Source organism: Falco rusticolus, chromosome 13 (assembly GCF_015220075.1).
Source record: "Falco rusticolus isolate bFalRus1 chromosome 13, bFalRus1.pri, whole genome shotgun sequence".
NCBI lineage: Eukaryota > Metazoa > Chordata > Aves > Falconiformes > Falconidae > Falco > Falco rusticolus.
The window spans coordinates 10,998,132-11,011,072 of record NC_051199.1 but is presented as its reverse complement, the minus strand read 5'-3'; the positions used below and the strand labels follow the sequence as shown (position 1 = coordinate 11,011,072).

The 12,941-nt window shown below is 42.0% G+C and overlaps 1 protein-coding gene across 8 annotated transcripts in view; it reads left to right on the top strand.

The window, feature by feature from the left end:
• Positions 1-3,053: 3,053 nt before the first annotated feature.
• The window catches only part of DOCK10 (dedicator of cytokinesis 10), a 134,034-nt gene continuing 124,146 nt past the window's right edge, over positions 3,054-12,941 (top strand). For 7 of the 8 annotated variants that reach the window (XM_037406772.1, XM_037406777.1, XM_037406775.1 and 4 more), the window contains exon 1: positions 3,054-3,340. In XM_037406772.1, the coding sequence (XP_037262669.1) occupies positions 3,176-3,340 (165 nt within the window). In that variant the 5' untranslated portion in view covers positions 3,054-3,175. The remainder of the gene's footprint in view (positions 3,341-12,941) is intronic. The other variant, XM_037406771.1, reaches the window with a different exon arrangement.

Genomic DNA, 12,941 nt, shown 5'->3' with positions numbered 1-12,941 from the left:
TTATCAGGGATTTTATAAGATATAGCAAGTGTGACTCCTGCTCTTGCACAGCTTTGTCGCTGCACACACCCAGTTCATGGAGTTGTCAAGGTCTGGGTCACTGAAGTCATCTGGGTTAAAACAACTGTCTGTCCTCTCAGATTCTTTTTTTTTTTCTTTCTGTTTCTTGTTGGGTTTTGTTGTTTTTTTTTTTTCATTGAGGTACCTTTGGTTGTCTGCTTCCCAGCCTATTCCTGTAAACCATCATGCACAGCTACTTAACATAGCTGAGATGAGTGGTGGTTAAGAATGGAGTGAGAGTGGGAAGCAGGTGGCTTCCAATGTGGATATTCCTTAGTCCAGCCTTACTGACAGTCCTTCTTAATGGGGAATTAAGGAGTTGCTTGCACAAAGGAGCATTTTGCTTCCCAGGGGGTGTCACTGAATTCAGTTTCTGGATTGAAGTGTTAATTAACGCAAAATAGTGCTTAATGCTTCACTGTAAGAGTAGGTAACTGTTGATATTTGGTGCATAAACATAATGTATGTTAATGAGATCCCTACATTTGAAAAACAAAGCTGTGGCTACTGTGTGTGTCCAGGCACTTTTAATGGGCTGGGAGGTTTCTCTTCCAATGATAGCTCATGCTTCTGTGGGGTTCCCTTAAAACAGAAGGGGGTTTTTAGCTCTTCATCCATTTCTTTTCCCTTGTGCACTAGCTGTTTTTTCAGTTCTTGAATTTTGATCAAGGCCTGGAGGCTACTTCTAGCTGGCTTTGGCTTGTTAGTTTACTTGTTTTCAGACTGAGTGTAATTTTTCTCCCCTAAGAGATGAAATTCCAAGATTATGTCATTCCTACTTCTAGCTAATATTAGCTTAATCCACAAATAATTGTAATGAAGTCACTGGGGCCACTGGCAGAGAATAGTTTGATCCAAAGACTGCTGAAATGAATGGGATTCTTCACTGGGACCAAAGCAATGCTTTGGGTCAAGCCCTAGGGTGCTAATTCATGTATGCGTGCATGCATGTTCACATGCGACAGTGTTGGGCTGTGCTATGGAAATCAAATTTCACAAAAAAATTCCTGCAAGTTTTCCCAGCTGAGCAAAAGAAGATGCTATACAGACAGACAGGAGATGCATTAGCAGCCCCCAAGGTAGCACAGCAGTTGCCATAACAGCCAGCACTGGACATTATCCAGGCCTGTTTTGCTGCTGCTGGAATTAACAGTAGGAATGTAGGTCTCGCAGCTTCCAAGTGCATCTTTTGTGTGAGCAAAGTGTCAGCCGCATTTGCAGAGTGAGCAGGGAACTGATGAAAATGTAAAGAGCAGCCACAGCAGGCAGGATTGTTGATTTGGTGCACAAATTACCCAGCTTTGCCTCTGTGCTCTTGTAATCGCATTAGAAAAGTCAAACTAATAAGCATGCTAGGAGGCCTCCTTTGTCGGGCGTGCTGGTGGACAGGCAGGCAGGCCACGCAGGCGTGGGAAGTCTGCGCCCAATGTGGTCCAAGGAGGAATTGCTGGGTGGGTGCATGGACAGAGCTGGGGGTGAGTTCGGTCGGTGCCTGCCGGTGCAGCTATTTCCCTTATGCACTCAGAGCAATTTACTCTAAAGAAATGAAGGCGAGAAGTAATGGCAATTGTTGCTTTAAAAGGACAAATTTAAAGGATTTAGCTTTTCTGGCAAATACTTTAATTAAAATGGTGATGTCTTTTGCTAGATCGCTGAGCGTTTAAACCCTAATCAAGCCCAGAAGTATTTCCACAGAATGTTTTCAGTGCGATTCCTGATTGAGACTGTGAGGAGGAGTATTATTTACAAAGACCTCATTAATAGACATTACCAGGTTGCTTATGCCACCGTGGGAATTGATGGCAAAACTTTCATGGCCTTCATTAGAAATCAAAGCCTTTTGATGCAAGGTAAATATGATTTTGGGTGCACATATAATAAAGTTATATGTATTAGCTTAAAAGCAGCTTCTCTGGAAACCCTATTGGAATTTCTTAGTTTTCCTAATGTGTAAGAGAAATCCATTTTCTGTAGATATTTTTAGTGCTTAACTTCCCCTCAAGTGCTATTATCTTACAGTCTGTACCATTAGCGCTTGCTGTGTTTCCAGGTCAGCCATGTGATTGCTAAGCATCCCTGCCTGCTCTTTGAATGACTTGTCAGGCAGGAGCCAGGAAGGCAAGTTGTTACTGCTGACTGCTGGCAGCTGCTTCTCCCTGCCTGGATCCTGATTGATAAAATAACATTAAAACACTTCCCTCTTACCCTTCTTGGAGGGTCACCAGTGTTCGGTTCGGTGTGAAACCCTGTCAGCAGAGACCCTTCTCAAGGCAAGCCTCCTATGTAGATGTAAAAATGTATTACTCTGCAGAAGGCATGCATGTGTGGGAACACGCAACAACTGCACTATTGAAAGGCGTTTTGGAGCTGCACACTGCTGTATCTCATTGAGCCACGGCTGTTTTAGCATGAGCTGGGTGAAGCAGTCCAGCTTTCTGCATTTTTTTTACCATTTGTTACATTTACAACTCAAATGAGCTTGCTGTGCTTCAGAAAATTGCAAGTGAAAAGATTACAGCCCAAATCCCTCAGTGAGCTTAAATATGTGTCTGTCTTTTTTTTTTTTTTTTTTTTTTTTTTTTTTGTGGCAAAACACCCTAAGGCAAAGTATTTTAAAAACAGCAGTGCTGAATAATGAGAGCTAATAACTCTCCAGATGTTTGCTATTTTGCTATATATGACTTTTTTAAAAAGGTATTTAAACTGATCTTGCCAGTTGTTGTGGATGCCTCTGTGTGTGTGTGTTTAATGAACAGCTGGCTCTTTTGAACTAGGAATTTTAATACTTTCAGTTCCATGAAACTGGAATTGGAGGCGGCAGCTGATTGTACAAGAGAGGGACCACATTTTCTCATGTGAATTCAGAAGCAGGGAGGGAGGGAGGGAGAGAGAAAAGCATCGTAATAATGCATGTGTTTCAGTTTCAGTGGATCAAATCTTTCCTCTGTCTGCATCCAAGCTATTTGGTTGTGATCAGATGATCAGAGCTCAAGGAAGCGATTGGAGAGCGAGCTGGCTGCAGCTGCATTGTAGGCTGTTTTCAGGGACAAGGAGCCACTGTTTTTCAAACATAGCATAAACATAGAAGTTATTTTGTAGGCTTCAGGATGCAGATATGGGTTGTGCTGCCAGCATTGTTCTGCTCCAAGCTTTTCGTTCTGTGGTACAGAGGAACTGTCCACATATCTGCAGACGACGACGACGAGAGGAGTTGTCACATGAAATTCTGCCACTGGATAGCGATGATGAAATGAGCAGACCCAGGACTCTCATCATAATGGTATGATACACTTGAATCGGCAGAGAGGTGTGACAGAATTATTACAGATGTTATGTGATTATATTTTTCTTTTAACTATGTATTCATAGAGTAAGGCCACTGACAGGCTATTTTTCGCTGTAGGTTAGTTAGCTGGTAGATTTGCTGTCTCTGTCAGACAGCTGAAATGTTACTTTACAGGTGAAGCTGTGAGCTACTAAGTTCTATATAAAGTAAATGTTCTGTTATTTAATTGTTGGTGTGTTTTGTTGCTATTTGCAAGATAGTCAGCCCTGGAGCCAGTAGTGTGGTTATGTTTTATTTCAGACTTGGAATTCCAAACAGCAGACAGCTTAGGAAATGTTTACTAAGTCTGTTCATCATAAAAACAAACCCAAAAGCCAAACAAAACAAAAAGCCTTTACTTTCACCCAGGATGCAGTTGGAATTTATATCAAGTTATATGCAAATAAACTCCTATATATCTTCACTACAAACTGTTTGCAGCAGTAAAACGTTTGCTGGATCACTGCTCACCGGTTTAGTGAGTTGCCTCTGTTCTTTAACGAAGGGGGTCTTGAAAGGCTCTGTGTCTTCAAGAGTAGTTTTCTTTCTGAATTGAATTGGATTATTTTTGTGGTGGGAATATAATAAGCACTATAGGTGTATTAGGAAGAAATGATAGGGTTGTTTCTCATTGTAAATCACTACCAGAATGAAGAATACACTTCCTGCTTAGTTACTGCTGCTTTTTGCCAAATACATGTATGGCAACTATTTCCAGAACCCCAGAGTGGCTTGGGTCTGAGGTGGCAATGATTTAGTACTGTGTGGCTCTCACTTAATAACAATATTACCAGGGCACTGCAAATAGTATTTTTGCAAATTTGTCGGGGCACTCATCTATATCATTTGAGTGGTAGAGATTGTTTTTCTTATATAAAGTATGTTATGATGTCCAAAGTGCATCCCCCTGGTACCTTAGTCCTAAGTGGGTGATGGTAACATTAAAGAATTTAATAGCTGTCATGAGATGTAACAGTGGTTTGAATAGAGCGTTGCTGCCCATAGAGAGGTGTGTGGTGCAGTCATGGCAACTATAGTAGCTAGGACCCAATCCAGTCGGTGCTTTACGTATCAGCTGAGGGTATTACCCACTGCATGGGGGAGGCTAATGGTCATAGGAGGAAGGGGATGGATTTTGTCATTGTGAAGCTGGTGTTTAAGCTTCTTTTCCTTTAAAACACAGTATCTATAAAAAAAGCTCTCTTTTTCTTTTTTTTTTCTTCTTTGCTTTTTTTCTTTTTTCCCACTTAAGTTAAACAAACAACCTCAACAGCATTTAAACAAATAACTGTCTCCTTCCTGGTAGTAATTTCAGGGATAAGGAAGTGAGAAGGGTCTGGAAGAAACTGCAGCATGCCCAAGGATGGATCATCTGTGCAACTTGCTTCAGTCCTTAGAAGAAAAGGGTAGGCTTGGGTGTTAAGGCAGCAAATGATGTACCAAGCTCCCCAAACCCACATGTAGTTATTGGCAGCTTGAGTTGCAGTTCATTGTGCAGTAAATCCTGGGAGAGTGGGGGTCTGAGATCTACGGCAAAGGTCCCTGGACTCTCAGAGAAGTGAGGCTTTATTGCAGCGTGGAGGGAGCCGTGGAAGCTGTCCACCACCCTGCAGAGCTGGGCATACCCAAAAGAGAGGCACGTTGGCCAGGTGGTCTATTACCTGTTCCTGGATGCGGGCTTTCAGGGATCCCCTCCTGGTCTCAAACACATCCACTCATCACAGTAACTGGGCCTTTGTGTTTTCTACAGCACCAGTTAATGCACTGGTATTTGTCCTGTCAAAAGGCAGCCTTTCCCCAGGAGATCTGTGAGATCATTTTCTTCCCCTCGGTCCCCTTGAGAGGAGGAGGATGAGTGGTTCAGCCCTGCCAGGAGGCTGGTGCAGGTGCAGGCAGGCACTTGGGAGTAAAGCTGCTGGGCAGGAGACAACTCGGGGAAATGGTATTCCCTTGTACACCTTTCTTTCTCTTCTGATTGCGCATTATTGTTGTGCCTTTTTGTGTAGAAACAGTTAATTATGTAACTGTGAAATAATTTGCCATCGAGCTTTGCAGTTAGGCTTAGTAATGTTGTGGAAATCTGGCAAGCTGAGAAGGAAGCGCTGCTTCAGAGCACTTCTGCAGCAGAAATGGGTGGTCCTGTTTCCACCAGTATTTCTGTTACTTGAAAGAGCAGCATGGTAAAGAGGAGTGGAGGCTACTGGACCTTAAGAAAACATGTGTTATGGTCCTAACAGATTATAGGTTTTTCCCCTTGATTTGTTATAGATCGTTGAAGTCTGCCTGGATAATACAGTGGACAAAACTCTGCAGATAAGCAAAAGAGTCTTTAGTTCACAGTGTCATTATGTATATTGTGTGGATGCCAGGAGCTAGACTGATCCAAACAGGATTACTGAGTTTTTGTGTCTGAGGGCAGCGAGTGATTGGGGTGCCCAAAGAAGAGAGGTGAGGAAACCCCAAAATGTAGGATATCTGAAATATGCTGATGTGATTGGGTGCAATTGCCGGAGGCTGTGGGCTCCTGTCAGCTAAGATCTGGCATTTTATCTTTTCACACCTTTAGATGAAATGGTCTCCCTCTTTGTAGCTTGTGTGCCACTGGCTATATGCTCCCTACTGAGAGTGTTAGTATTTGGTATTGATTTCAGGACATAAAAAAGCCATTCAAAAAGAAGGCATAGTTTAAGTCCCCAGGCTCTGCTATGTGTTCTTGCAAGTTTGACTGACCCGTGTGAACCAGAAGTAAAATCTCAGTATTGCCTTTATATGGGAAACAGTCCTGAGGCAGAGAGAACAGCAGTCTACCCTAAAATACTTCCAGTAACTACACAGCTCTATAGATGTGCCCCATTTTTCTTTGTTAATCCCCAAAGGGGAACATCTTTGTAGGATATTCCTCTAGGAATTGTGCCTTTGCCAGTAACACTCCAAGCAGGAGATGCTCTGGGTGCACTCCATGGAAAAAGAAAGGGAGAAGACCTGAGCACAGCCTCTGGCTATTGCTTAATGGCCACCTACTAATCACTGTATGAAACCTTTAGACATCGCAGCAGGTATTTCTGGTGTTCTAGTCCTTGTAGAAAGTGAAAATTGATGTTTTTATTGACAAAATTTTTTTTCCTCTTCAGTTTGTTAGTTTAGAAATCTGGTTTTATCCTTGGGAAAGACAGTTTAATAATAATTTTAAGATCTTGGCTGGATCCACAAAACGGAGAGGTGCCAGAAAGGCAAAACTGGAAATTCTTTGTCAATGACTATTTTGTCATCTTCTCTTGGACACAATCCTGGGAGTTGCCAGAGACATGCAAAATAAATGTCCAGACAACCTCTAGCTAGAGGTAAAAGTTAAATACAGAGTCACTGAACACACAGATTCAATAGACCATAATGTTGTTTTCTGTACCTTTAAGAATATGTAAAATCTGGTTTTCAAAATAGGTCCATGAGGTTTGAGATACTAAAAACCTACTCAGAGTGAATGCAAATGATTGTACGTGCTGTTTCTGTAAGAAAAAGGAGAAGAGGAAGATGTCTGAAGGAAGAAAATTTAGCACATGGGGTTACGTGGAACTGTTTGGTGTTCAGAGCAGGGGCACTAATGTTTAGGATGATGCTTTGCATTTGGAACTTGTGACTTGAAGAAAAGTTGAGCTCTGTCTTAGAAGGTCATTCTATTTTTCATGTGATTTATTATGAACTGTGGCAGCTGAGGTTTGCTTGGAAGATAAGAGCAAGGCATGATATTTGAGAATGTGTCCTTTTCTCCACCCCCACCCCCCAGCTACACAAAAATGTGGTAGAATGTTTTGCATGTTGAGTAAAATACCGTAACTTGAACTGATGTGTTAGCTTGAAAACAGCAACAGCAAGGTGACATTACTACTCTCTATGCAGTTTTTTGTCTCTGAAAAGCGACAGCTTGCAGAGACTTTCTCTTTCCAGTTACAGAAGAACTAGGAGAACCTCCCCTGTGGCACAGATGCAGGATGGCTGCTCTGCTCTGGCATACAGGCAGGGCTGGGGCACTGCTCGAGCTACTTCTCAGCTCACTTGGTTTGTAAACGGAACCTTAGTCTTTCAGAAGCTGTAGGAACCATAAAAGCATAGCTTTGAGAACTTTTCCTCATCTCATACTGAAGTTCACCTCCAGAACTATGTTCCTGAAGTTCTGTTGTACAATCTACGTTAATTTTATGTTTCCAGTTGAAATAATTCAGTGCAATCATTTCCTCAATTTGTATGCATTTATCTACTGAAGATTTGTGCCGTATACATACTAAGTGCTATCAATAGATGGCAACTCGAAGAATTGCAAGATCTCTGACTCGTGGCCTAGTGGTTTTGAAGGTGGGAATGTATCTGTGTGTACCCAGATGAGGAGAACTTGCAGTGGCTTTTGGAGGTTGGCATGAGGCTCAGCTTTGGGAAGAGAAGGATGGATGTTCTTCCTCCAATGTCTTAGAGGAGGGATTGTCTTTGGAAAGCCAGACTACGCAGGTCTGTAAAGTTCAAAAAAACATTCAGAATGTTCATATCTTTTAGCTCAAGTCAGAAGCTTCAATGTGTAATAAGTTTTTAAACAACAATAAACATATAGCTTTATTTGATCTTATTCAACTTCCACTTCAGCACTTGGCCTCAACAGGAGCAGGAACAGGCCTACGTGTGGATAAATGAAGAGCGTTAGGGTGTAAAGAGGAAAAGTAGTAGATGCACAAAATGCAGTTTTACTTGAACCATTTTTGCAGCTGTACTTGTTATCTTTCTGATTTCTCTGCCCCCCTGTGCCTAGCGCGCAGCAGCCCTGCTGGTGAGAGCAGGTGGCTTAGGCAGCAGCTATGGCTCTGGGTATAGCTTCTGAAATGCAGAGGAGCATGAGCCCAAGATATGGATCTGTTTTCATGTTTCATACTGCTGCAGTAACATCTAAAGTATTCACATGGCTGAAAAAGGGGTGGTGCTAAAAGGGCCTTTTTTCACTGAGCAAGTCTTCTCCACCTGATGTCAGTACTTTGAGCAACAGCATTTTAATATTGCCTTCACTTATTAGCATTGCAGCAAAGTGTAAAACAGCATTATGTGGAATGAAATTATTATAAAACTGTTAACCAAATTGTTGTGGCAGCTTATGAAGACCATGGACTCAACATAAAGTGATGAAAACATCCTCCTACGTAAGAGGAATTTATTATCTCTTTTTTTAAAAAAAAAAAAAGAAAAGAAAGAGAAGCAAGCTATTTATTTGTAAGCAATGCATACTTGAAAGAGCAGGATATAAATTAAAGGGGTGCAGAAAAGTCTCTGTAAGTAGCTGTCCTTGAGAGTGCTTTTGGAAGGCTTTGGGATTTCATGCAATTGACAAAAATCGCTATTTAAAATTAATAATCAAAATGCTTCTTAGGTGAGAAGAAAATCGACCTATAGAAACGCAAAATAACTTGATTAAAACCAAAAAGGCAAAAAGAGAAACACACACAAGGGGAAGAAAAAAGAAAAAAAAACCAAACAGCAAAAAAAAAAAACACTTCAGTTTTTTCAGGCTTTGGCCATCTGCAGCCACACTGCTTTGCATAATAAGCCCATTTATAAACAAATTATGAACATACATGCTTGATTTGTGGCAGTTTTGTCTGCGATGCTCTGTCTGCAGTTCTGCTTGGCTGTAGCTCTGATGGGCTGTAGTAAATGCCATCTTTCAGTTTCCCTTGATTGTTTTACTCCTTGGATATTCCTACAGAGGAAGGTAAAAGAGTTAATAAAAAATCCCAATGATCTGACTGGTCTGAGATTTTGGAATTGGGGGAGCTATGGTTGTAGGAACCTTAGGCTAATTGTATGGTGTGGTGCCCTCACACCAAATCAGCCATGAGTGCAGATCTTGCATTTATATTTGTCTGCTTTCCTGTATTTATCACAATATTAAATACTTGGATAAATTACGAGGAAAATGTAAACTCTGGGTAATAATAGACAGATGTACATAGATTTAAATGCCAAATGCTAGGCACAGGATGAAGCATCTAAAATAACCACAATAGTGTCTTTTGAGTTCTGGAGACTTCAATAAAATGCCTTGAAATGTATTTCAGACAGAATTTTATAGAGGTTTTTTGTTTCATGATGTCAGTAAACAGTGTAGTGTTGGACAGAAATATAAAACTTTTTTTTTATGTACGTCTATGTATGTATTTGTGACCAGCAGCCTCTAGGTCTATTTTCAGAGTTGTTCTCTGGTTTTTTTTATGTACATCTTGGCCTGCACAAGCAGTTCCAGGCTCAGAACTCAGTTCACATCATTTGGTCTTTTGCCTCCCACAGTGAGATTTTGGTAATGGGATGCGTGACTGCGCCTGGCACTATACTGACTGACCAGGCTGTATGGGTGGGTTAGGTTGACGGTCAATATCTACAGAAATGGACTGGAAGCAGTGATACTGCCTGCTACCATATCTTGGCTGAGAAACGGTGCTGTCCCATGCTCCTCAAGCTCCGTTACAGGAGCACGTCTCCATTAGCGGTATCACTGTCCATAGCTCCAGGAGACAGGTTGGGGCAACACAGGCAGCTGTGCAAGCCAGAAGGATGCAGAAATCCACCTGTGATGCTTCATGCACATCCCAGGTGCGCTGCATTCCCAGCAAGCATCCACAGCTGGAACCCAACCTGCGCTGCAGAGGGCAGCTGGAGAGCTCAGGCTGGGAGGGCGAGCGGCGGCATGGCACCAGCAGCACTTGTTGTCTTAATGTGTGTGCACCACCCTTGGCCCAGGCTCTGGTAGACTGGTTCTCCTCTGCCAAGAATGGTGAGCTGCAGCTGGTTCAAGAAGCGTACAAAGAAATAGGAAATTAAACTCATGCTTTCAGAAAATAATATTAATGCCAGTCCTCAGCCCTTGCCTCTCACTGGCATTAACTCACTGCTGGCTGCAGCACTAGGAGCCAGGCTGGGCTTTCTTGTTTGTGCCATTGTAGGTACGGAATCCTCCACTAGAGCTGATCTGGATTTAAATGCATATAGCAGAGTCCAGAGTCCATTTCAGGCCTTTGGCTGCAAACACGGGGATATCGATTTAGCTTGGAAAAAGCTATGCTCTGTAAGAGGTCTGATTGAGGAAGGGAGCCATAAAGAAGCCAGGGCTCTTGGAGAACACCAGCCAACTGGAAGTACTGCCAAAGTAAAAGCTGCTGGGAGAGGCAAAGGCAGGAGGGAGAGCGTGTAAGAGAGGAAGAGTTCAGTGATGAGAGAGAGAATCCAAGTAGAAAGTGCTGTTTCTTCTCATCTGAAATTAGTTAGGCACACTGCTGTTAAACTTTGGTAAGGTTTGCTTTCTGAGGGCAAGCCACCACTGGTCGTGTGTTGACACATGAGGATATTTTGATGCTTTTTCCTCCCTCCTTGTTTTTATCAAAAGCTCTGTTTTTGCTTCACAGTGAGATACCTCTTCCTACTGCTGTTAATCCCTCCTCCCTTGCCCTTCTTCCACCTCTTCTTTCCCAAAGTGGAAAACCATCTTCTGCTTTGACTTCAGTATAAATGCACTCCATTCCCATCCTAGGTGGATTGGAAATCTGAATGGAGTGTGACAGACCTGTTCCTGATACTTCTCACTTCTATGAAGTTTCTTCTTTACAACAGTAACCCTAATACACTTGATTTAAACCCACTTTAAATCAGAATTTTAGTTCAGTGCATTTCAGACAAAAGCCTTATGCAAAATTTCATTGCTCATGGCAGATGAAGATGTATATCTCTGAGGCTTTTATCTCCACGCTTCATACTCTTCCATCTATCAGAAGCATTTGGTTTTAATGCACATGGGAAGTCTTCATTGCTCCATAGCGTCTCCAGCAAAGCAGGGTAACGTGGCAGAGTGCAACAGGAGTCACTGCACTTAATAGCAGCTGCTGAACTGTTCCACCATCAGCTACAGCAGAAAGATAAATTGGGGAGCAGATACTCAGATGTGAGTGCCTCTACACTGATGTGTGTAAACAGAAGTGTGATTGCTGTGTACTGCAAAACCTAGTGTGGCTACTATTGGTGATCTGATCTTTTTTTATGTATCCCAGGGGGGGTTGCTACCTGATTTCTAAAAACTCTCAAGAGAATCTGACTTCTAGATTGCATTTCCTGAATCATACAAGGTTTTGATGAAAGGCATCACCACTTCATGACTATTAGATGACTACTACCAATGTGTGGGTGAATACAGACTAGTTCCAGGTTGCGGTACCACCTGTAGCTGAAGAGGGGCTGGACAAATGCAGATAAACAGTTTTGATGTTCCCTTAACCAAAGAAAGGTTTGTAAAGGCAAGACTTTAGATTTCCTTTCTAAGGCTAAGCAGCATTTCAGCATATTTGAGCCTGGCAGCTCTGCTTTTTTGAGTGAAACAAGAAATGAATTTGCTGCCGAAGTACTCAAGTAACTGAACTCTTGCTCACTGGAGTACTGTTGTTTCAGGAATACAGAAACAGGTGCGGTGTCTCCATAGTGTTTGTAGCTAAAGAAGATGGAGGAAGACAGTGCCTAGGAAATACAGGGACAGTTCCTGGTCTGTTAGCTTTTGAATCACTTCCTTGAACAATTAAGACTTCCAGCTTGAGTTAGTGATTGGAGTGAGGAATACTGCAGTGGCGAAAGGATTAGGATTCTGCACCAAAAATCATGTCGTACGAACACTTCAGGATGTTTTGGGTGGCAAGGTCTGACATCATCTTGGGTGCTATTGCAAGTCTAGTCCAGCTGAAGCTGGCTCAGACCATGGAGCATGAGCCCCTACGCTGTGGGAGCTGTACGTACATGCGCACATTTACACTGGGAAAGAAACAGATTCCTTTGTTATCCTGGGGCTCAATCATTTCAGTTCTGCTAGGACTCTTATTTTAAACTCTGGGAACTCTGTAAATAAATACATATCATAAAAAATGTGCTTTTTTTCATCCTGTTAATTTGGTGCCTCTTCAGAACAAAATGTAATGTTCTGTCTAAACAGAAAGAATTTGTGTGCAATATCTTACTTCTAAAATTGCACTCTGTTAATAATTATTGCCAATTTGTGGTTAGCTTAAAACATAATAGATTCTCTGTGTGTGGTTTTCGATGAAAAATAGCCATTGTAATGTTTGTCAGACTTCTTACTGCCTCGGGGATTATTCTGAATACAGTCTATGGAAACAATTGAATTGAACACTTCTTGCCTTTGGTGTTTGTTTTTCCTCACTTCTCATCTGTCAACTGCTGTGCTCATTTTCTTTTCATTATTATTGATACTTGCTTGAAGATGAGGCGGCCGGATTCAGTTCTTAGTTATATGTGTGCAAATCCAGTAGAATAGGGGTTTGACTTAATGCAGTAAAACAGTTCAGAAGTGTAATTCTGTGCTGCTTCCGTGTTTCTTCCCACTTGCCTAATCCCCCCCACCAAAAAAAAAAAAAAAAAAAAGCATGAAGTTAAGAGTGGAAAATGTATGTGGCCTTGCTGGATCAGTCAGTGGTTAGCTATGAAACTAGATGTTGGGAGTTGAGCATCATGTCACCACTTATAACTTTCT